The sequence below is a fragment of the Lissotriton vulgaris genome, chromosome 1_2 (assembly GCF_964263255.1).
Source record: "Lissotriton vulgaris chromosome 1_2, aLisVul1.2, whole genome shotgun sequence".
Lineage (NCBI taxonomy): Eukaryota > Metazoa > Chordata > Amphibia > Caudata > Salamandridae > Lissotriton > Lissotriton vulgaris.
This window is the reverse complement of record NC_141686.1, coordinates 194,834,226-194,859,545: the sequence shown is the minus strand read 5'-3', so window position 1 is coordinate 194,859,545 and position 25,320 is coordinate 194,834,226. Positions and strand designations below refer to the sequence as shown.

The window sequence follows — 25,320 nt, the reverse complement described above, 5'->3', positions numbered from 1 at the left end:
TCATTTCCGTTATATGGGCACAACAGTGGCCCTCATTGCGTGGCTCTATTGGGAATGCAACATAGCCCCACTATTGGTCAGGACATGGGAAGAGTGGTTGAAACTGCCTTGCTCGATCTTAGGAAGGGGCACAGTCTTTAAGCTGAAGGCACTCCCCAGCTTTTTATACACATTGCAACTCTATCCAAACCCACTGCCACCCACCTTCTTCACAGATCTAAAGGCTCAAGTCACCAACTTCCTATGGGCAGGCAAGGCTCCCAGAGTCTCTTTTGCAAAATGCAAGTTCTCCCCATTTGGAGTAGGATTGGACTGTGCGGAAATCACGTTGTGTTACTGGGCATCACAGCTGATCACTGTCAAAGACTGGTTCTGGGCGGACAGATGACCTTGCTCATAGCTTGGAGTTGGAGCTGTTGCGCCCACATAGCTACTTTCATTACTGTATGGCAGATCGCCCCCTTACTCGTTGCTATCCATTAGCTGGGTTACCATTCAGTGTTGGTACTCGGCTCTTTTCCACATGAAATGGGATGCAGCCCTAGGGCAACTCCACTCTGAACTGGCTAGACTGGGAACCTGAACCTCATTGCTATCTCCACCCTGGGGACGTCTGGAGATAGTGGGCATATTAAATCCTTCCAAGAACTCGCTGCAGAGTTCAGTTTACACTCATCCCAGTTTTATAAATACCTTTAACTGCATCATGCTTTTGACAAGTACAGGGTGAGAGTAAACCCGCTCTCGGAATTCTGCCTTCTTGACTGTAAACTGGTCACAGATGAACTGGGAAAGAGTGGTATCTCACACCTCTTTAAGACGCTAGGAATCAATACACCGGACCCTCTGTTCACGCTTAAAGCCAGATGGGAGGGTGACATGGGTACCCTGGAAAACGATGAAAGTTAAATATTTTCAAAGGCTTTCTTCTCCACTGATGTGCTTTGGCACAGGAGACGTGCACCAGGGCCAGAGTGTCTTCACTGTCACCACTCCCCGGGCTCCCTCTATCATGTGTCATGGAAGTGAGAGAGTATTGAGTGAATATTAACCTCAAGATTGGGCGGGTGGTTGGCCGCAGGCTGGCGCTGGACCCCTAAAGTATGTTGCTAGGAATTATTACCCTAGGGGAGACTTGTGCTACTTGTGCCCCCACGGTCACAGCATACTTGGTGGTGAGGAGAGACTGGCCCAGGCATTAAAGAGATGGACAGGCATCACCGCTGCATGACTGGGTAAGGGGCATGGGCTACTGTGCCACAATGGAGAAACTGGTAAACATGGCATGTGGGGTCCTACATAAATATGGGAGTCCTGAAGAACTACGACTGGCTCCTCTGTTGAACAACTCTGCGGTATGATTGGGACAGAGCGGGTATATTTTATCAGTGAGATGTATTCTGGGCTGCCAGATGTTGTTCGTCATTGTATTGTGTTAACACCTTGGATGCTAATGACTAGTTCAGCAGGGCAAATTCCCCTGCTGTGCGAGCGTTCTAATGAAACTGGTGTGGTCATGACGAGCTCAGCTCGTCATGAGCACACGACCACCGTGGCTCATGAGGAGCTGAGCTCGTCATGAGCACTGGGTCGCTGCGCGCGCACCCCTCCCCCCAGCACAGCGGGAGAATATGCCCCGCACGGAAGGGGTTAATGCACCACTGAATATCTCATGTCTAGAGCCCTATGTTTAGACGCAGAGTCATTTCGGCAGCAGACGCAAATTTGTTGTTTTTCTGTTTCTGTTCTTGTGGAAAACAATATGTGTTAAAGAAAAAAACAAATTGGTGCATTGCCCAATGCAGAACTCTCTGAACTTTCAGATGGGATATTTGAACTGTCATATTTTGCTGGTCGTAACTGTTCTGATAGGTTTGGTTAACCATCTTCATTCGACAAACGTATAACGTATATACATTGGTATAAGATTTCCCAGCTGAGGACTGCATCCTACTACATAACAGACTTTTTGCACTTCATCTGATTTTGAACTGCCGCACCCAGTTATGGACATTTTCCATGGAGGTTACTGAAATGTGTGGTTACAGAGGTTAGTACATTTTATAGAAGGCGCCAACTATTTGCTACACAACATGATACTTAAACTGCTCTACCCATTAATTGTCTTGCAGTAACGTGTTGTGGCATTACATGGCTTCCTTCAGGAATGGGCAGCTCAATTCCTTATTTCAAAAGTTCAAGCTGGAAAACCGATTCAAGCTCAGTTAAAACTTTTATAACCAGGCACAGGTTATAAATGGACAGGCAAAACCTATCTTCTAATGAAGAGCCCACATATAACAGATGATGAGTCTGGCTGACATGCAACAATGAGATGTGTATGTGCTGTCTCTTGTGACAACTTTGTTCTGACACGGATTTACTTTCGACCTTAAATTCTGTGTGCTTGCTGCTCATTGTTTCTCTTACTCCTATTATCCTCATTCTTCTGCTGCTTGGGCTCTATGTAGGGAGTTGGGATGCTGGTTGAGGGGGGTTAAACCCTACTCAAGCAGCAACTACCATTTATATCAGGGTGAAGTCACCAGCAACCCCTAAATAAGTTGTGCTTAGCACTAGGGGGCGCTAGGTGGCGCACAACCATAATGGCCGCACGCCTGTGAGGCTCCAGCCCAGCCGAGCCAGAACATATCCGTAAAACCCATCCTGCATTATCTTTGCGAGCCTTAAACCTCACCGCGCATCAACTGCTTTCCTGCTGGTGTCGGTGGTCTTGAACTTGTGAAACCTGTCTGCTGTGGAATGGAGAGGGAGATCGTGTAGGCTGGGACGGCTGGCACTGTGTGACCTCTGCTGCTGTGCTGCGGGCTGTCTAGCCAGGACAGATCACGTCTGTGAGGGCCTCTGCACCGGAGACGCGGAGGGCCGCAGGCTGCGAGGCTTACCTTCCCTGCTGCATCGGCGGAGCACAGTGGGTGCCTGCGGCTCTATGTATAAAAGTGCAGGCTCTGTGCAGACTTGATCCCAGCTCCTCTGACTGGCGGAGACTCCTGTGGTGTGGAGAGGAGGGGTGTCAGAACTCGCCGGAGCTGCATTCCATGGCTGCCGGACAAGAGGAAACATATTGGAAGCCGCGTGCAGTCACTGATTGCTGCCCCTGCTGTCCTACGGTACTGTCTGCATTACACCCTAAGAAGCGTACTTGGCGGCCGGAGCGGTGTACGGCCTGTCATTTCGGCATTTGCCGCCGTGGGGGTGCGCGCCTTTTTGTTAAGATCGCGCTATCACCGTGAGGGGCTCCTGGGAATGCCAGCTACATCTGCCATTTGCACGCACCGGCACCCGCATAGCCTCTGCTCCCATGGCCCACTTCTGAAGTATGTGAATTGCTTGCTTCCTGCCCTGATTGTTTAGATGCCTATTGCACCCCACTGATAGCAGCCATTTTGTGAGTGCTGGGTGGGACCTCGTGGTAGTGGGGAGCATCGCGAGTTGGAGCTGTGCTGGAGGGGTGGTGCTTTGCCTCTGAGGCGCACATGATATGAGTGATGACATCCCTGGCACATAATTAGACTCTCTTTATGCTCCCCTTGGTGCCTGGGACTCCGGCTGTGGAAGCACTGCTTCAGATCTTCGCTGCTGCCTGCATGCTGAGTGGGGACTGAGAACACATCATCCTGGTAGGCCTGGGCAGCGCTGTGCACTTGACTGCGTGAACTTTACCCTGCTGCCACCACTGGCACTTGCATAGGTCTCACCTGATCTACTCCCCTTGGGACCTGTGGTATTGTGCTCCTACTATTTATTTAAGTGCAGAAGGTGTAGTGTAGTTCCTATTTTCCTAATAGGCTCTGCGCATTGGAATAACAAACAGCAGTTTAGACGTAGGACTGAGGTCATCTAGGTCTCTACTGACTATGTTAAACTTGATTAGGTTTGCGCCAGCTAGCTCAGAGGTCACTTGAAACTTTCTCGAATGAATAGGGAGGGATTAGCTTCCCTGGCTCAGACAAGAAGGGATTCAGTTTCCGACAACCGAATAAACATGACAACTTTGATTCCTCAGAATAAGAGTAGATCTCTAGAGTTGTGTGAAAACAATAGACCGCTATTTCACTCAGTCAGCAGTGCAGTGCATACTTAGTTTCACCAGAGTGCAGAGAAATAGAGAGACAGGCGTTTTTCAATAAAAGGTGTTATTTATTGAGCAGTCTTCTTTCTCATGCAAGAGAAGTGAATTGCCACAATTGCAATACTTAAAGTAAAGTGCGTACAGTAAAAGTAGTATTATGAAATAATACTGTACAAGCATTGATATGGTTTCTTAGCCATATGATACTTTAAAATGGATAAAATATATACATACATAAATACATTGACTAACGTACTCAACTGGTGCTTTTAACTAAGCCTACCCCGGTGTACCTGTCCTAAGCCTAAGACATGGGAAGGGATGAGTAAGTAGCAGTTTAAGTTAAGTTAGTTAAGATTATTTTGCCAAGAATCTACATCAAGAATTCTCTTAAGGGTTTAGTCAGCTCCGTACCTCGGTAATAGAATGTGGGAGGTCTGGTATCTCTTTCCTCAGGTCTCGATATTCCAGCAACCCGCAAGGGTAGGCTGGAAGCATCAGAGCTAGATTTTCTCGGCTGGAGAAAAAGACAGCGTCTCTCTCAGTGCGTCAAACAGGAGGGGCGGCTTCCGTGGGCACTCGCATCAGCTGGGCTCTCGGGCAAGTAGGTGGCCGCTCTGTTCCAAACCACCGTGTGTTTGCTTAAGGCAGCTGTTGGTATTTTATACCTGTAAGGAGCTGGGTTTGACGTAAGGTTGGACATAAGACGCCACTAAGAACTAACAGTTCTTTCTGGACTTCAGGAGTTCTTGTTCCAATCAAAACAAAACTCGATGGGAGTAGCCGTGCTGTGCTTTGGATTGCATGGGCTATTACTGAATATGAATCTGATTCTTATGTCTTTATCAGGACATTATTGATTATAACTTCACAAGGGAATAAATCGGGAATATAGAATTAGGGTCCTAGATATGAACACGACAAAGGTGCTGCTGGACATTGCTAGGCGCCCCCCTACTCTGCCTGTCTGTTTGCACCATGGGACGTACAGACACCAAACAGACCAAAATTCCTTTTGAGACGCGCGTAAGACCCCCAAGTTGCGCTCTGAAGAACACGAGGAGTCGGGCACTACGGAAACACCATAAGAAGAATGGAAGATGATCCTACTTGGCATGAAGCAGAGCCTCACGTCCATAGACGCTAAGATAGACACAATGAATATGCGTATGGACTCAGTGGTCACCAAGCAGGGACAACATGACCAACGCCTAAAGGAAGTTGAGACCAGGGTGTCAGACTTAGAAGATAGTACCGCGATGAGCAAGGGTCAGATGTCACAAATGGACGAATTACTTAAAGTATTCGCTGAGAAAAACGAGGACTTGGAGGCCCACTTGGCGAAATAATATTCAAATTCTTGGTCTGGCGGAATCTACAAACACGGGGCGCATGGAGGATTCCATCGAAAATCTGGTGGTGGAATTATTCGGCAGGGAATCTTTCTCGGTGCACCTCATGGTGGAGAAAGCGCATAGGTCTCTGGCGGCCCGCCCGTCACCTGGGGCGGCGCCACGGCCCGTGATTGCCTGCTTCCTAAATTACAGCGACAGAAATGCGGTTCTGCGTCTGGCATGTGAAAAGAAACAGATGCTATATGAAAACGTGACACTGGCCTTCACAGATTTCATGTAGTCTGTGCAAGATGCACGGCGGAAGTTTGCAACTGTCAAGAAGAAACTGCAGTCACAACAAATTCCCTACACCATGCTGTACCCAGCGAAGCTGTGGATAACCCATCTCGGATCGCAACATTATTTCCTGAACCCACAGCAGGCTGAAGACTATCTTCGGCGCCATCGCCGCTTGGCTACTACAGACTCAGGACAGCGAGACCGCTCCAGATCCCCATCGCTCCGGTCAGACACAAACTGAACTACATATTTCACATTGATGCCTGCTGATATTTCCACTGATACCTTCCTCATGATGGACTGAACCGCGCTGGTGATGTATATTTATGTGTACTGTTTAACATACTGTCTGACTCTGCTCCTTGCCTCCGTCCTGCCGCAACTGCCCGCCTAGCGGTGGCGTAGTGGCTGGGTGAGAGTATGGAGGGAAGAGGGCAGGTTGTGAGTCCCTAGTGTGTGCCCGTGAGGGCGAACACCCAGTAGTTACGTAAATAAGAGACATAAGTAGTTTGCTTATGGGGCTTGGTCTGGGCGGGAGGGGACTTTGTACCCGGCAAGTTGGGGTAGCCGGTGTGGGTGGAGGGTGGTTTTACGTTCATAAATTCTTACAGTTTGTCCAGTCCAACAGAGTCGTCATTGCACAGGGCTATTCTTGATGTCACACAAGGTACACTAACCGACAACACGCAAGATATTAATGGAATTACGGTAGCCACATGGAATATACGGGGTCTTAACCCTAGGAAAAAACGTCAGATCCTGGGTTACCTAGTTAGGCATCACATTACAGTGGCTATGTTACAGGAAACGCATCTAAGTCCCAGCACTGCCCCCAGTTCGCCTCGAAGTGGGCCTCACATCGCCGCTTTGCGTCCTACTCCACATACTCCCGGGGTGTGGCCATTTTAATCAAGAGGGGGTGGCATTTGTGCCCAGTGGATTGGAAACTGACGCAGTAGGCAGGTTCTGCCTACTCTGGGGTAGGCTTCATTTGCAGGATGTGACCTTTGCCAACTATTATGGCCCCATCATTGATGACACGCAAGCACTCCTTCGCTTGTGGAACAAAATTCAGGAAATAGGTACTACATGTGTCATCTGGGGTGGGGATTTTAACACAGTGATGCACCCCCACATGGACAGATCCCAAGACTCCCCTGCACATTACACGAACACCCAAAGGGCCCCAAGCGACATTATTGATGAGAATTATCTGCTTGACACCTGGAGGAATAGACACCCCATGCAGTGGGAGGGAACACACTTTTCGGCATTTCACTCATCCTGGGCCCGGCTGAATTACCTCTGTGTCCCCAGGAATGGCACACTGGCTGGAACGGGTGACTCATTTAGCTCAAACTGACTCGGATCACTCTCCCATCGTCACCAAGCTGCAGGTACCCCTTATCCACTCCCCTTACTATGGCTGGCGTCTTAACCCATTGCATCTCCAGGACATTGCTTTCCAAGCGAAACCTGAGCAAGACATTCAAGATTTTTTGACCGTAATTTGGAATCTGTCCCCAGCGTCACAACTGTTTGGGAGGCGTTCAAAGTCACAATCCGGGGCTGGTGCATATCTATGGGGGAGGGGGTGAAGGGGGAGGGGGCGGGTGAATACTCAAATCAATACGTAATAGCTTATCCACATTGGAAAGGGAACTCAAACAATTAGAAAGAGAAATTAGCTCTACTCCCGATAGTGGTGACAGAGCTATCATACGCAGCAAACTCACGGAATACGAAGACCTTGCTGATAGGGAGTCTAAATTCCAGGGAAAACATCATGTAGCACGGGTTTATGGTGAGGGGCAACGCCCAGGTAAAGCCCTAGCAGCCGCGATCAGACCACCTAGATTTTCCACCTACGTAACGGAGTTGCAGGATACACAAGGCACTACGCACAGGAATCTTCTCGACCAATTGCGCACGCTTAGTGACTATTATAGTGACTTATACTCCTCCCGCAGAGCATCCCCTCTTAACTTACCTGACTATTTTGAAGATACCGCCCTTGCCTGGCTGTGGGACACTCAGAGGAAATTTCTAAATCTAGACTTAGAACTAGATGAAGTAACAGAAGCTATCCTGCAGATGAAGTCCGGGAGGGCCCTGGGGTCTGATGGATTACCAATAGAGTTGTATAAAACCTATGCTACCATACTAGCTCTGTTACTGAAGGAAGTGTATTACATCGCACTGGAGGAAGGCAGTTTGCCAGTGACGATGCGCAAGGCACTTATAACCTCCTTGTTAAAGCCGGGAAAGCCCTCTCATTGATGTGACTCATACAGACCCCTATCCCTCTTAAATTCTGACACTAAAATATTAGCGAAAGTCCTGGTGACCCAACTTAATTTGCTGATGCAGCGCCTGGTGCTACCGGACCAGGCTGGCTTTATTCCGAATAGAGCCACATCGCATAATCTTCGTACCATGGCCGCTGTGCTGCAGGATATAGACCCTAACTGCTCGGCGGTCGCCGTATTTCCTGACGCTACCAAGGCGTTCGATTCCCTGGAGTGGGACTATCTGCTAGGCACACTAAGGTATATGGGGATACCCTCTGCCTTCCTTCAATTGATCAAGTTGCTATATCATCGCCCGGTGGCCTCCGTACTCCTGAACGGGACCAAATCCTCTCCCTTTACTGTGTCCAGAGGTATACGGCAAGGCTGCCCGCTATCTCCCATCCTATTTGCTCTTGCCATTGAGCCTTTAGCTGCTAAACTTCATAACGATAAGGCCTTAATCTACCTGGCCAGACAACTACTTATCTCATTATATGCAGACAAAATGACGCTCTATGTTAGGAAACCGCATGACAATCTCAATCCCATACTCGAGATCAGTGCAAATTAACTGGTCCAAATCTGTGGTCATTCCCCTTACGGACAACACCCCACCCCACCACACCAGTTGGACTATCCCCTAGTCTGGGAGGCGGATGAGATAAAATATTTGGGTATACATGTTACCAGAGACAGGGATGCGCTCATGCGATTAAATTATGGCAGGGCTGTCGACAAAATTACAGATACCATCACCAAGTGGATACGCCTTCCACTGTCCATGGCGGGGAGAATGTCCTTAATTTAGTTGGTTGTATTGCCATAACTCTTATACCTCTTCATTAATATACCTTAATAATAATTAATAATCCCAGAGCTTTTTGTTTTAGTATCCTCAATTCCCAGCTTGTGCTGCTTATATGGGGTGGGAAACAGGCGCGATTGAGCCTGGCCACTCTGATGCTGCCATATCATCAGGGAGGGTACGACGTTCCTAATTTTTAACTTTATTATTATTGCTCACAGTTCCACTTCGCCACATATTGGTTTCACCCGCCACCCTTTATGGCCCATTTGGCAGTGGAGGATGGCTATATGGACCCGATGCCTGCAGCATGCTACCTCTTTGCGGCAGTGAAGCAGCGCGAGCGTGACCCATCCTCCGTGGCCTGTACAATACTAGCATGGCAGCGGATAGCACGCAAGCTGAACATACCCATGTGACCCTCTTACGAAATCCGATATTGCAGTTACTTATGAGGGGATATGTTTAAAGTTGCTAGAGAAATTCAAGTATACCACTTGGGGCGATCTTTATGTGGGGGGACCATTCCGCTCCAAGGAGCAATTCTTCGAGACCTGTGAGCCGACGATAATGGATACATTTATGTACACCCGCCTCAGGCAGAACGCATCAGCTTGCCTTCCTGAAATAACCTGAAACACTGACCCCACTGCATGCCTAGGTGCAAGCGGACAACCCTCGGCACACCTTATCCCTCCTCTACTGACATGCTCGGAGCTCGCCGCCCTCGCACCTGGTTCGGGCCAGGCGGGAATAGGGTATAGATTTAAACATAGCTCTGACAGATGAACAATTGGAGCTAAGCTGTGCGCAAACAGAGGCGGTAACCGGCAACAGTAGGTTGGGCCTCATTCATTTCAAATTTCTGCACCTCCTGTACCATACACCGTCTAGACTCCACAGATTTCGCCTTAGTGATAGTGATACATGTGCACGATGCGGCCAGGAAGGGGCAGGGTTCTTTCACTTAGCGTGGAAATGCCTCTGGGTAATGGCCTACTGGACACAGACGTTTCAGGAATTGTCAACTATGATTGGTACCCTGGTAACACCATGCCCGCTCGTAGCTCTGCTCGGCTTGACGCAGGAAATCCAAACAGTACACAAAAAGATCCTAGCGCTGGGATTGCGGCTGGCGAAGCGACAGGTGGCGTGTATAATGGGGCGAGGCCGTACCCCAAAATTTAAGGATCTGCTTCACACAATGTCTACATGGCAGGAATACATGCACCATTATGCCGACATGCTCCCCACCAAATCGCGCCCGAAGGACATTTGGGGCCCACTTACCACATATCTTCTTGCACTGCAGACAGACCGGGGGGAGGAAACACCTGCGAATGGGCCCTGCCCTCCCACCACTTGGTGCAACCACATGAGGCACGGATTGGCGGATCGGGATGCAGGGGCACTCCGCCTTGAGGTAGGAAGAGGCTGGACCTTATTTATAGCACTTAACATTACTGGGTACGAGGTGCGAGATGATATGTGATTTTACTTGTGATGTGTGAGCTGGCGCTGACAGCGTGTGGAGCATTTTAACAGAAAGTCTGGCACTGGTGCGGTTGATTTAAAAACCGTCCAGCGCAATTTCTTTTACTCTGTGTAGCGCCTCGGTGCGACTCTATTTTTAAAAATTAATACTTCTAATGGGGGGTGAATTTGTGTGCTGATATTGTTATTCTGGTCTGCACTTGGCACCCACCTGATTCGGTCCCCGGTCCGTCACGGCGATTTTGTGCCGATTGAACGGAGGGACGCAACTCCTCCCCCTTGCTGCGTCACTTCCTTTACCCTCCTATATTAGGTAATGACCATTCGACCGCGCAGCGGGCGAGCGCAGCGGACGCCCCGACAGCGCGCTGAAGGCGCGCCTAAGGCAAGCCCGTCTGTGTCCGGCCGGGAACAGGGGCCACGACCCCTGGCCGAAATAGATCAGTAATACGCTGGAGCGCGCAACAACTTCGCGCCCTCTGTCCTGCATTTGCTAAAGCCTGTCTCCATAGTCTCAATGTGGAAGACATTAACAACTGTAAAGAGTGTCAGTATAACTGGCACAATAGATCTACGCTTAAGGCTGAGAACATTAGGCTTACATGCTTACTACTTAATACCAGATCCATGCGGAAGCATAATCTTGATATCTACGATATGCTCACTGATCTGAAACTCGACCTCCTATTCCTTACTGAGACTTGGCTTGACTCCAACTCAGAACCGGATATATGCTTCTTTCTCTCCCAGCTGGCTATACCATGGTACGACTGGACAGAACTGTGGGCAGAGGTGGTGGGATAGCTATAATATCTAAGCAGCCACTATGTTGTCAACTTGAACCTCTCGCTATCGTTGACAGTGAAACAGGAGCCTTTTCCATTAAGGTCAATGCTGGTAACACGGTGAAGGGCTTCTTGGTCTATCGCGCTCCTGGTCCTTTTACCCACTTTACTACCAGCCTAACTGAAGGCATAACGGACCTTAACATCCATTTGGATGACCAACTGGACAAAGGAGCCACTGACTTCTGTCAACAACTACATTCCCTCCAATTACACATCAGATCTAAGGCCCCTACCCACCAAAAGTGCCACTTATTGGATCCTATCTTTGCCAACTGGGAAGACATTGAAGTTAAGCCCCCGTCCCAGTCCCTTGGTCCGACCACTTTCTAGTGCCTTTTACAATAAATATCCCTGCTAGCAATATCCAAAAGCGTACCAACTCTAAATATATGAGTCGTAAATGGACTGCTTTTTCTAAAGCCAAGTTCGATGCTGCTCTGACTAAAGGCGGCAGACCAGGAGGTGAGGATGCTGATACTGCATCTGATAGACTAGAAGGCCGCATTAATAATGCTTTAGATGACATAGCCCCTCTTTGTCATAAAAATCCCTTTAGTAGACCCCAGTAATCCGCCCCCTGGTACAGCGATGAACTTCGCCTAGCTAAAGCGGAATGCAAACAACTAGAAAGACAGTGGAGGGTGGCCTAACTCGACCATGCAAAACAGAGGTATATAGACAAACGCAGAGAATATCACAGCTTGATCAGGCGTGCCAAAACAACTTACTTTTCAGGTAGGATAGGAGAAACTAAAAACTCTACCAAGGAGCTATTCAAAATTTATAAGGAAATCTCTCTCTGTGGCTCATCTGTTGAACCGTCCTCGGTCTCAGAGGAATCCTGTAACCGCATTGCCGCTTTCTTCTCTGATAAAGTGGCCACCATCTACTCCACTTTTTCAGGGGGAAAGAAAAAGGGAACAGCGTTCAGAGATAGTATATTGGAGGTTGTGGGTGTCAATAAGCTGGACAACTTTTTCACCCCACCCCCTGACGGGCTCCAGCAGATATGTTGCTCCATTAAGTCAGGATCCCCCAGTGATCCGGCATCACCGAAACTTCTTGGAGAGAGTATCGAGATCCTTGAACCTTATAATAGGGATGTTCTGGATCTTTCTTTCAGATCCAACACCGTACCCAAAAGTTGGAAGCAGGCTGTATGTAGTACTCCCGCTTAAAAAAAAAACGAATCTTAGTTGGGACAGGCTGGACAATCTCCGTCCTATCTCACTCTTCCCCTACCTGGCCAAAGTGGCAGAAAAGGTGGCAAATCTTCAACTCATGGCATTTGTGGAGAAAGCCAATCTGCTTCATCTAACTCAGTTTGGCTTTCGTTCACGCCACTCCATGGAGTCTGCGCTGCTCATGGCCACGGAGACCATCAGGCAAGGGGTAGATGAGGGGCATACGATGGCCCTCATTCTACTTGACCTGAGTGCAGCCTTTGACACTGTAGCACATTTCACCTTGCTACAGTGTTTGAACAAGGGTGGAGTCACAGGGTCAGCCCTGAGGTGGATCCAATCTTTCCTGACCGATAGGGGCTTTCAGGTCAGACAGGGAGAATACTACTCTCACGTGTTCAATCTTGATCAAGGGGTTCCCCAGGGCTCCGCCCTGAGCCCCACCCTGTTTAACCTTTACGCTTCCCCGGTAGCCACCATTGTGGAAAGTCATGGCATCCAACTAGTGTCATATGCCGATGACACACAGCTGGTCATCTCTCTGTCACGGGCACCTGATGTTGCGGCATCCAGCTTCAGTGCTTGCATGCAGGAGCTTGCATCCTGGATGTCTAACAACTGCCTGAAGCTGAATGGGTCCAAAACTGAAGTGCTCATGGTGGGAGGTGGTCCGAATGTGTGGTCCTCGGCATGGTGGCCAGCATGCCTAGGCTCCACTCCAGTGTCCTGTCAACAGGCCAAAAATCTTGGGGTGATGTTTGACTCCGACCTGTCATTTGCTCCCCAGATTGATCGGGTTGTTGGAATGTGCTTCGGTATACTCAAGAGTCTACGGAAGATCCTGGACCTACTTCCTGTTAGTGCCAAGCAGACTCTGGTGCATGCCTTGGTCACATCAAGACTCGATTACTCTAACCTCCTCTATCTGGGAATAACAGCTAAAAGCCTCATCCGTCTCCAGGTACTTCAAAATGCCACAGCCCGGCTGGTGCTGAGGCTTCCTAGGAGAACGGCCTCTAAAGCTGCTTTGAAGTCCCTACACTGGCTTCCGATCAGAGAAGGATCACCTTCAAAGCACTATGCATGTGTCACCGCATTATCGGGGGCAGGGCGTCCGATCCCCTACACAACCTCATCCCCCCTACAGACCGGAGCAGATGCTCAGATCCTCTGGCACCGGACTGGTAGTCGTCCCCAAAATCCATAAAGCGCGAATGGGCAGCAGATCTTTCAGGCTCCTCTCAGCCAAGAGCTGGAATTTGCTTCCAATGGAGCTGCGTCTCGAACCGTCTGAAGCTAAGTTCCTCAGAGCTCTAAAAACTCACCTCTTTTGCTCAGTACTGATGTAACCCCCCTGTTCTGGCCATTCATACTTCTCACTCAGCGTGGGGACACGCCGGGGCACGTAACTATGCGCTTTACAAAATTAAATAATAATAATAATGTTTTATCTCTGAACACTGTTGGGAACTCCTGTATGCCACAAGATGTTGCTACTTATCCATATAGACTGCTGGGCTGTACAGCCATGGACTGGACACCTCTATATTACTTTTTTGACCCGTATCTATGGGTTTGTTTGGGGGGATAAGTTAGTCTGTATTTCTAATTGCAAGGACAATTGCACTACGTGTATCATTGCTGTCTTACCCTGGTCTGTGCTCTTTCGTTTTTTACACTGCTGTACTATAATACATCAATAAAGGTTTTTGAAATAAAAAAAAAAGAAAACGTGCTTAGCACAAAATCAGTCAAGGTTAACTTAAAGGCAATGTGTTAAGTATCCATGCAGCACATCAAACAGTAATAAAGTCAAAACGCAACACAAGAAAAACTCCACACTAATGTAGAGAAATAGAGTAAAATTGAATGCATTATTTGAGACCAAACCAATTAAATCCAATCGGTTGAACTGGAGATGTCCATTTTTAAAGATTTAAGGTAAGTATAGTGCCAAAAAGCACAAAGCGCCACTCACAGGTATCTGATTGTGCTTCACTGTGTGAAAATCACAAATTAAGGCTGATCTTGATGGACTGTGGTCCAGGCACAGGGATTAGGTTAATCCCACTGAAAGAGTTACCTTTGAAAGCCTAGCATGAAGAGTTATGTTCCTGGTGGAGGAGGCCTTGAGGAGCAGAAAGTGGGTTGCGAATGGTTGTCCAAGTAGTGCAAAAAACAGGTTATATGTTACAGATGGTCGTCGTTTTAGCACGAAGATCCTGTTTGGCGTCATGCATGATCGTTGCTGGAGATTTGCATTGGTAGACACCGCGGGCCGTAATGCTGTAGCGCAAACTGCAGATCTTTGGTTGCCAGTCCTCGATGGTGCCCTCTGTGGTGCCAGAGTTGGGTTTACCAGAGCTTTATATTTGCAGGCGAAGCAGCCAGCAATATCTTGGCAGGAAAAGGCTAATTCACGATCAGGATTTCTCCTTTTCTTGAAGAGGGAGATCCACTGATGCCACACCAAAGATCCAGGACAGCACTTGGGGATCTTGGAACACACTCCAGCAGAGGGCGGCAGGTGCTCAGGCAGGTCCAGGCAGCTGGTCAGATGAAGGGAGGCATCTGGAGCGTATGTCCCTATAGCTCAGAAAAGATGGTCAGTCAGCCAACCCTTGACAATTCTTTAGCCTGTTATGAAGGAATAAGGCCTGGTCTTCCTTCTCAGCATGTAGGGCAGCAGGGCAGAAAAGTAGAAGACTTGACAGCACAGCAGTCCTCCTTCTCTAGTATCCACATGTCCAGAGACGTATTGAAAGTTGGGTCTGAGGTCCATTATTTATTCCTGGGGGCCCACTTTGAAGTAGGAGAAGATTCCGGAGGTTTCCACACTATAGGTGTTTGGGATTTCTTGCTTCCCTGACCTGGCCCTAGCTTGTCTAGGGTCACAAAAAAGCTAGTGTCCAATCCTTTGCGAGTGTGCTTGTGCAGAGCCTTTGTAATGTGCAAGTGTGATAAGTGACGGGTCCTCCCCTCATCAAGAGATGACCCATCCTGCCAACACCTATTCTCCTTTGTCTCACAATACACAAGGACCAACTGCCAGCTGCACCTAGTTATGTGACTGCAGGCACATGAAAATGCCAACTTTGTAAAAGTGGAATTTATTCTCAATTGTAACTTAAATTCCAACTTTACCATTAAAGACTGTTTTAAATTAGAATTCTGTAGTTATTTCCTAGTTGTTCCCAATGGAAAGTTATTACTTTCTAAATGTAATAAGTGAATCCAGTGTTACCCTATGGGAGAGGCAGGCCTTGCAGTAGTGAAAAACTAATTTGTATTTTCACTACCAGGACATGTAAAATGTTAAAGTACATGTCTAACTTTTTTAATGCACTGTACCCTGCCCTCTGGGCTGTTTGGGGCCTACCCTAAGGATGAAAAAGGAAGGTTTAGGCCTGGCAAAAGGTACATTTTGCCAGATCGAAGTGTCAGTTTAAAACCGCACATGCCGGCTGCAATGGAAGGCATGTTTAAAATGCTACTTGAGGGAGTGGCACAATCAGGGCTGCAAACCCACTAGTTGGAATTAATTTACAGGCCCTGGGTACAATATAGTACTGCTTTACTATGGCAAGTAAATTCAGTTTGGATGTAAGGCAGGTCTACCTAGTTTAAAGGAGAGAGCACAAGCACTTTAGCACTGGCCAACAGTGGTAGGGTGAACAGAGCGTTAAGAGTCGTCAAAAACAGATGAAAAAAGCAGGAGGGTAAAGTCAAAAAGTTGATCTAACATGTATATTCCTCGCTCACAACCAGAGGGCTTTCCTCCATCTCTCTCATGTCCATGTACCTTTGTATTTAACAACCTTGCTCTCTCTTGTTCTCAGTCTTTGGTTACTTAGTCTGTCTACAGCTTTTCCTTACCTGTTTGGACTTCCATTTTTGTCTCTTGTCATTGTTTTCTGTTTTGTCTGTTCTCTTCTCTTCTGTAACTATGGGTCTGGCGTTACCCGGGACCTTTTGGTTTTGAGTAAAATTACAAATAAAGTATAGTTGTAGAGGCTTTCAGCAAGCCCTCTTCATGCATTGGCCTTTATGGGTTCACATTTTTCTTCGGCCGACAGGCGCCTACAGCCCACTTTAGCTATTGGCTATCTTCACTGTCAGTGATGGTGTTCTGTTCTTTCAAAGTAGCCACATCTGCACATTAGATGCTGTAGACTACTGTATGTATGTATGTATTGCCTACTTGTATAGCGCAAAACTGTCACCCAAAGGGTATCCTGGCGCTTTGACTTATCCAGACCAACACAGACTCCTCACTACACTGCCCTGGGAAACTGATGGGACTTCAGACTATTTTTAAATAAGCTGAGTTCCCCCATGCTCCTTAGTCATTGGCAGGGAATTCCAAAGTTTGGCCGCAGTGTATCCAAAAGAACGGCCTCCCATCCGAATCCTCCTTATCTTAGGAACTGTGACCAAATAGGCAGATGAAGAATGAAGGGTTCTAGAGGTCGAGTACCAGGAGAAAAGCTCTTGTAACGGGACAGGGCCCTGATCATGGAGGGCCTTGAAGACTATACATAGCGATTTAAAGCAGATGCGCTGATAAACTGGTAACCAATGAAGGTCCTTAAGCGCCAGGGATGAAGAGGACGAGCGCAGACGAGTGAGGGCCAGTTTAGCGGCCATATTCTGAATACGCTGTAGTTTACTGATCAGAGTCCCAGGGGCACCCAGAAGCAGTGCGTTGCAATAATCCAACTTACTGAGGATAATACTGCGCACAACTTGCGGTCTAGCTTGGGCCGGGAGCATAGGGAGAATTTTGCGCAGATTGCGAAGCAGCATCATGCAGGTGGCGATGGTTTGGTTTACAAAAACATTCAGTTGCAGATTAGATCCAATCATAACACCCAGGTTGCGAGCTGAATCTGCCGCGGCAACTGTACCCTGGAAAGTGGTAGGCCAAAAATCCACCGGCAGAGGCCGAGAAATGCGATCCAGGGAGCAGTGCAACACCTCCGTTTTTGAGCCATTGAACTGGAGGGAGTTGGTACGCAGCCAATTCGCAGTAGATGCCTAACAGCGATGAAACATCTCCTGAGACACAGCCTCTTTGCCTTCCAGTGAAAAGATAAGCTGGGTATCATCGGCGTAATTAACGACCAAGATACCGAAAGATGTAATCAGCTTAACTAGGGTCGGAGATAAAGGTTGAATAAGATGGGACTGATGGCCGACCCCTGAGGTACCCCCTACCCCACTCTTTTTATGCCAGATTTAAAAGGCGGAAGAGTCACTACTTGGTGTCGATCCCTAAGGTAGGAGGCCAGCCAATCTCTGGCCAGGCCCGCCACCCCGGCCTCTTCCAATCTGCTGATGAGAATGTCGTGGCTGACCGTGTTGAAAGCGGCCGACATATCAAGCAGCACTAAAAATGCTGCATGACCTAGGTCGACCCGTGAACGAAGATCGTCCAAGACGACCGCTAACGCAGATTCAGTGCCGTGGGCTGGCCTGAAGCCGAACTGGGTCATGTCCAGCCAGGAATGAGTTTCCAGAAAGCTGGACAGATGTTTTGTGACCCACCTTTCCAAGATCTTAATAGGGAACGGAAGCAACGAGATTGGTCGATAGTTCCCCAAACAAGAGGGATCCAATGTTGCCTTCTTCAGGAGAGGGGAGACCACAGCAAGTTTCCAACTATCCGGGACAGTTGCCGTGTTGAGAGATTGACAACAGATGGAAAACAGAGGTGGAAACAGTTCCTCTCGAAACGTCTTCCACTATCTATGGGGTAAAGGATCCATAGGAGATCCAGAAGATACACCATTTGCTAATTGGCAAAACTCCTCATAAAGAGGGAGGGGAAAACTGTTAATCCGAGCGTGTTCCTTCATAGTCTCCGGGGTCCCAGGGATAAGTAAAGGAGCCGTATCCATCTGAAACTGGGGACAGGAGGAAGCTGGAACAGAGAGCCCACTCAGAATAGTGGCGATCTTGTCCTCAAAGGCCGCTGCCAAGGAGTCACACAGAGACTGAGAGTCAGGGATGCAATTGGCCACGCTGACCGGTTGAGACATATCCTTGACGATTTTAAACAAGGTTTGGGATTTATTTGTGGCCTTCATCGATGTCTCCTCGAGGAACTTGGCTTTGGCACATTTGATCTGTGCTTTATAGCACTGAAGGGCCTGTTTGTAGCAATCTTTATCAGGCTCTAAGTAGTGCTTTCGCCAAGCCCTCTCCGCCTGCTTACACCGCAGCTTCTAATGAAGAAGATCTTAGAGTACCACAGCATGGCAAGTTTGGACCTGTCTTTTGCTTTCCGTAAAGGTGCCACTTTATCCAATGTGCCTGTGATTAGATCGGTGAGGTTGTGCAGAGCCTTTGTGATGTGCAAGTCTGATAAATGACGGGTCCTCCCCCTCATCAATTAAGAGATGACCCATCCTGCCAACACCTATTCTCCTTTGTCTCACAATACACAAGGACCAACTGCCAGCTACACCTAGTTATTTGACTGCAGGCACATAAAAATGCCAACTTTCTAAAAGTGGAATTTATTCTCAATTGTAACTTAAATTCCAACTTTACCATTAAAGACTGTTTTAAATTAGAATTCTGTAGTTATTTCCTAGTTGTTCCCAATGGAAAGTTATTACTTTCTAAGATAACTCATATCCACGCTGTCTCCCAAGATAAATCCACCAGATAGTAAAGGGGGAAGACTGGACTGCTTCAATAGTCGGGACCACTGCCTAGTGAGATTGAATACTCCTGTCTTGTCACGCCTACGCGTGATGGCGGGGAAAGATAGAGAAAAAAAGAACCAAGGCATGGTCAGTCCAACATTGAGGAATGATATTCTTGATAGAGGCCTGATTCTTAGCCGCAAAGACTAAATCAAGAACGTGACCCTTCAGATGTGTCTGGGAGAGCACCAGCTGTTGTAGATGTATATTGTCACAGGCCTGACAAAGGTCTCTAAACGCTGAGTCCAGAGGCCAATTAGGCCAAAGGTTAAAGTCCCCCAGAATTAGTAGTCTCGCATGGGCATTAGACAGATCGTAAATGAGGTCTACCAGCTCAGGTAGAGCTGATGGGGCATTTCCGGGGGGCCTGTAGCACAGCAACCCGGAAAGCAACACACCTCCTTGCCCTTTCAGGGAAAAACCCATAAGCTCAAAGCCTGGCACGGTCTTGATCTCCAACAAAGAGAGATCTAAGGAGTCCCTAAAGATAAAACCAACTCCACCCCCTCGGCTCCCTACTCGAGGGTTGTGTCTGATTTTGTAGCCCGGTGGACAGGCTCTATTAGGAGCGATATTTCCACGTGGTGTTTATTGAGAGATCTCACATTAATCAAGCCACATGACAACGTCCCCATGCCGCCTGTATCAATTCTGCCATTCAGAGAGGGCTGCTGTTCATAGCACATGAGCTCCTCTCTAGAGTATACTAAGCGGGTCGAGTCAGGAGGGGCAGCGTAGCCTGCGCTGGTCGCGACCGGTGCGCGAACGGGCGCACACGGGCTTACCTCAGGTGCACCTCCGGCGCGCCAGCGGCGCGTCCGCTGCGCGTCCGCTGCGCTCTTGATGGTTAAGCATATTATATAGCCGTACACGTGGGACTCCTGCGATGTAAGCACTAGCCCCCCAACCAAGATGGCGCCCGCTAATCGGCACTCACCTGGTTCCCTCACCCAAGATGGCGGCTGAAATCGCCGCGACGCGATGTCCCCACGAGCCCTAGAACGCCCTGAAGCGCCCTGAATCCCGCAAAATGCGGGGTGAGATCCAATTATGGTGCGAGGTGAGAATCTAAACTATATATTGCCCCCAAAAACGAGGAGAAAGGGATAGCGCCTGGAGCCAGAGGTCGGCAGCGCGAGGGCGCGATGATACAAGTAATTAAAGTTTAAAATCAAGCAATACAGCAGCAAGTGAATCAGCGCAATGCGGTCAAAATATGACAATGTATCTTTTTTTTACTAGGCAAAAAATACTTTTGCTTTTAGTTCTAGAAGGCTCCTCCAGCAGTGAAGTTTTGCAAAAAACTTGACAAAACAATAATTGAGAAATGTGCAAAAGGCTAACACCAGAGGTATTGGCCTTGATGATGCTTATTAGGTCTAACTACATATATCTCTTGAAGTCATTAACACCTCATGTTATTAAATCTTCAACAAAGTACAATAGGAAGAAAAGAAAGAGGGCTTTCCATCAATTCCCTTCAGTTATTGGCTATCATGTCTTTGTATTTGTTTGCAATTGCTTAAATGGGCTGTTCCTGGTATTTTGTATACGCCCTATTTGTATTTCTATTATGGCATCAAGCATTATAGTACTTTTATCAGACTTAAGATGCATGATGTCATTTGAAATTGTGTATGTTTTTGTGATAATTGATGTATTTATTTTGCTGTCTCAATAATATAACATTTACTAATCTATTGCTTTTGTTTAGTAAGTGAGTAGTGTTTAAATCCCTTATCCACTCTTGAAGACAGTTCTTTACACTAATTAACCTTGCAAATTAATTTGCTTTACTTTACTATCATGATAACAGGTTGTTACTTATACAGCTTGTTGTTCACACAGTAAAGGTGTCTACACACTAAAGATATGTTTAAGTCACAGCAAAAATACTGGCCCATTGTCAAAAGTATCTACTAAGCAATATTTTGCTGTGTGCCTTTTTCAAATTGATCACCTCCATGCGCATAAAGCAACTTTTTAGGGGCTGTTGGTCTTTATAATGATTTTTCAATCTTATGTTTAGCCTCTGGTCGGACACAACATGCTAATGGATCTCCTTCACCTTTACGATAAGTTCTACCAGCCGCTGCCAGGTGAGAAATTTTCACCCTTCTCCAATTTGTGAAGTATTTCCACTCCCCTCCTTATGGTGTCATTTTTGTATCCCTTTTCTGGCAGCCTTTGCCTAACGGTTTTCTCTTTTTTTAATTCTTTTGACCTCCAGAAAGTTACGAGGAGTTTAAGAGGAAGCTTCACACCCTGTTTCCAATTATTATTGATACAAAGACAGTGACACGGGCAGTTTGGAAGGTGAGAGGCAATTCACTGAAATAAGAAAGCAATTTTGATTCTATTTCTGGTCTGCTACAGTTTTGAAGATCAGTGCATTAAAGGCTGAAAAACAGGGGCGTCCAGTGTCAGTCCAGGACTGCATATCCATGACATTTGCAGCATCCTAACACAAGATGCATTTGAATGAAAGGATGGCCATCTAGAATGCATTGGTAAGGCTTTGTGAAGTTTTAGGATGGCCATCTAGTCATTTAATATGCTTTGGCAGGGCTTTATGAAGTTTGAGAATGGCCATCTAGTCTTCTAGAACGCATTGGCAGGACTTTGTGAAGTTTTAGTATGGCCACCTAGTCATCTAGAATGCATTTGCAGGGCTTTGTGAAGTTTCAGGATGGCCATCTAGTCATCTAGAATGCATGGTAATGCTTTGTAAAGTTTCAGGATGGCCATCTAGTCATCTAGAATGCATTGGCAGGGCTTTGTGAAGTTTTAGTATGGCCACCTAGTCATCTAGACTGCAGTGGCAGGGCTTTGTGGAGTTTTCGGATGGCCATCTAGTCTTCTAGAATGCATTGGCAGGACTTTGTGAAGTTTTAGTATGGCCACCTAGTCATCTAGAATGCATTTGCAGGGCTTTGTGAAGTTTCAGGATGGCCATCTAGTCATCTAGATTGCATTGTTAATGCTTTGTAAAGTTTCAGGATGGCCATCTAGTCATCTAGAATACATGGGCAGGGCTATTGTGAAGTTTTAGTATGGCCATCTATTCATCCTAAAAGCTTTGGGATTGCTAGGTTGAGAGGCTGATACTGGATCAAGATCTGACCCACGGTTTGGTTTCTTTGACAAGGAGCTTAAGGGAGTACAACAGTGGAGCTGTTTTGGGCTTTCAATGATTGAATGGAAGTGATATTGTCGTACTCATGGTAGAGTGATTGTAGATATATACCACTCTTTGACTCCAGAACTCACAAGGACAAGGATTAGCTGTGATTTACAGAGATATGTGGTTGTTCTACCTAGAAAGCGGATGGCTTTACGCCTCACAACTGAACATGTTTTACTTGGACCAGAGTGTATTAACTCACCAGTCTTCTTTTCCCGCGCTTGTGGCAGAGCTGCAGCACGGTGCTTAACTCTTTGCTCTTTTGTTTGCAGGAACTGAAGTTTTCAAGAACTGGACCCCTCATGGAAGTGTTCGACTTATTAAACAGGTGTGAGGGGCAAGGGCATTACTGCATGTTGTGTGTCTTTAATAGCTTGCTTTTATGTTGTTGATGCATAAAATAGCACATATTCTAAAGATGGAACAACGATTATCCTAGATCCCCAAAGCAATTATTGCTTTCACTTCATGAGCCCTTTATTTTATTTAAGTAATTTACAGCATCATCTACTCTCAAACTCTCTGGCATTGCCAGTAGGTCTCGCCGTGGGACCTTATAAGTGTTTAGCCAGAGCTATTGGCTTTGGCAGTGTTTTTAAGCTGTGTCACCCAAACAAACAGATACGCCTAAGTAGAAAAGAAAGTGTTTGATGTACCCAACGATTGGAGATTGTGTTAGTGTGGATTAAAACGATACAGAGACCTTAATGTTTTAGTAAAATGTGTGTTGTTTTCAATATATTAACTTCAGAAGGCTGAGGGGCTGAGCTGGTGCTAAGAGCAATGTACACAAAGTTTAGCTGAAGCAAATCTATGTGTAGTTTGAATTCTTTTGAATACCACCCTTTCACATTTCCAGCACCCATGTGTGTTCTGCTTTCAGAATAAACTTCTGTTTGTTAAGCTCCTGCAGTGCACACTAGTGGGTGTTTTGTGAAAGCATGTTGTTTCTGAAAATGGGAACTTTAAAACGACTTACTGCTGGCAGGCAGGGGAGGGAGGGAGGGACAGACGGGACAGAGTAAAATGCACACAGATCGGGAGAGGGAAGGAAGGTTTGGAGAGGCATGTATCAGTCAATCGAAAATACTTTATTTAGGCAATCAAGTCCATTAAGGTGTCATGGAAAGAAGGATCAATATATAGTTTTAACTATGTTATGTTAAAAATGTAATCAACGAAAAACCAGCTTATTGATCATACAGATTCGATCAATTCATGTAACGAAAATATTTTAAGAGTGCATTTTTGTAGTATGCTGTAAGTATTCTTTTAGAATTGTACCTTTAAATATTAGAATGTTCCTCATAGAATTCAGTCATGTCATTCAGAACCTTATTGTGTTAGATATTACCTGACCATCTACCTTCATACAGCTCTGGCTATGGGCTCCTGTATCTCCTTTACTTATTAATAAATATAGAAGCTCTTTACTACAATCAAGACTGCTTCACTCGTCTTTGTAATTCCTACTACACATTGGTACCAGGAGTGGGTTTTTTCAAGGTTTGGCTTGCTGTTTTTCATTTTTTTTACAAGGAGCCTCCAGGACCGATCCTTCAAATATTTCTACAATCCTGCTTATAACCTCTGGAAACAAGGTCGGTCATATTTTTCTTTAAAACGTCTACTATCATATGATCTCCTCCTTTCAGGAACAGTTAACCGTTGAAGAAGCTTATTTTCAAACATCTCCTACCTGCATCGTGCTATCCATTCCATTCTGTCACTGTGGAATCTTGCCGATTTTCTCCTCCTTCCACACGATCTGCGTCACAGCAAAAGGTCCAATGCATGCTGGGAAGACGTTGAGACGTCACGCGCCGACAGCGGTCATTTTGGATCGGGTTGTGGTCAATTCGGAAACTGTGGTTGTATCTGCAAAACACTTCACTTCAAAGGTCTTTGTCGGAATTGTGAGTCATTTTGTAGAACTTCATCGGAACTATTAGCGCATCGGCAAAATACTTCACTTTGAAACTGTGAGTCCTTTTTGAGATCATTTTACACAGCAATACTTCATCGGTGATTCGCACACCCTTTATTTATAGTGTGAATATTTCACCAGAGCATCGCTTTTCTGTGGAACATCTTTTCGGTGATTCGCACACCTTTAACACTTTATACAAAAGATTCAGTGCAATCTACTTTCCGGTGATTCGCACACCATCACATTCTACTAACTGCTCAGTGCAGATTATTTTAAGGTGTTTTGTTTTACCAATTGCTCAGTGAGGATTATCTCAATGTGTTTCACACACCACTGTACCCACCGATGCTACAAATTCTTGTTTGTTTTCTTTAGTCTTCTAAGCAATTTTCTCTTTAGAAATTATTGTTTGGAAACACAAGCAGTAAATTGAAAGTTTTTACTATATCATTTCTTATAAACACATTGTGTTAATTCTGTGTAAGCTCTTTTCAGCATATACTTATTTCTAAGTATAAAGCACAATAGTTCAGTCAATCCATTTTTCATATTCCTCATGGCTTCAAGTCAGGGAGTTATTCAACCGTCACCTTTTTTACAAAAGCCTGGCAAACCTGATTTAAAATGGTCTGAATGGCTGAGAGATTTTGAGAATTATCTCACAGCCATTGATGCAGACTGCTACACACCTTCAAGAAATGGCATTACTATTAAATCATCTAGGCACAGCAGGCCGTAGAGTTTTCGAGAACTTACCACACTATCCACCTCCTAGAGAAGAAGAGGCCACATGGAATGTTTTCATCGAAGCAACATTACATATGGGTAAACAATATTCAGATGCTACAAGTGTTTTATTAGAACGTTTTAATTTTGCCATGTGTAAACAATCTCCAGAGGAATCAGTAGAAGATTACATAGCGTCACTCAGAGTTTTAGGCCGAAAAATGTGACTTTGGTGCTAATGTAGATATATACATAGGAGATCAGTTTGTCTTCTACTGTCACTCTAAGAAAATACAAGAACGTCTTCTCACTTATATTAACCCTACCTTTGGCTTTCCACTTGCGCCATCCAAACTTCTAATGTTCCTAATCAACCATCAAGTTCTACTAATGTAAGTTTAATTTCAGATGAAATTGC

At 46.4% G+C, this 25,320-nt stretch overlaps 1 protein-coding gene across 1 annotated transcript in view; it reads left to right on the top strand.

Moving 5' to 3' along the window:
• Nucleotides 1–25,320, top strand: part of PNLDC1 (PARN like ribonuclease domain containing exonuclease 1) — a 338,277-nt gene that overhangs the window by 160,570 nt on the left and 152,387 nt on the right. Inside the window, exons 10-12 of the mRNA XM_086953672.1 lie at nt 21,092–21,161; nt 21,293–21,378; nt 22,519–22,574. Of these exons, the coding sequence (XP_086809798.1) occupies nt 21,092–21,161; nt 21,293–21,378; nt 22,519–22,574 (212 nt within the window). The remainder of the gene's footprint in view (nt 1–21,091; nt 21,162–21,292; nt 21,379–22,518; nt 22,575–25,320) is intronic.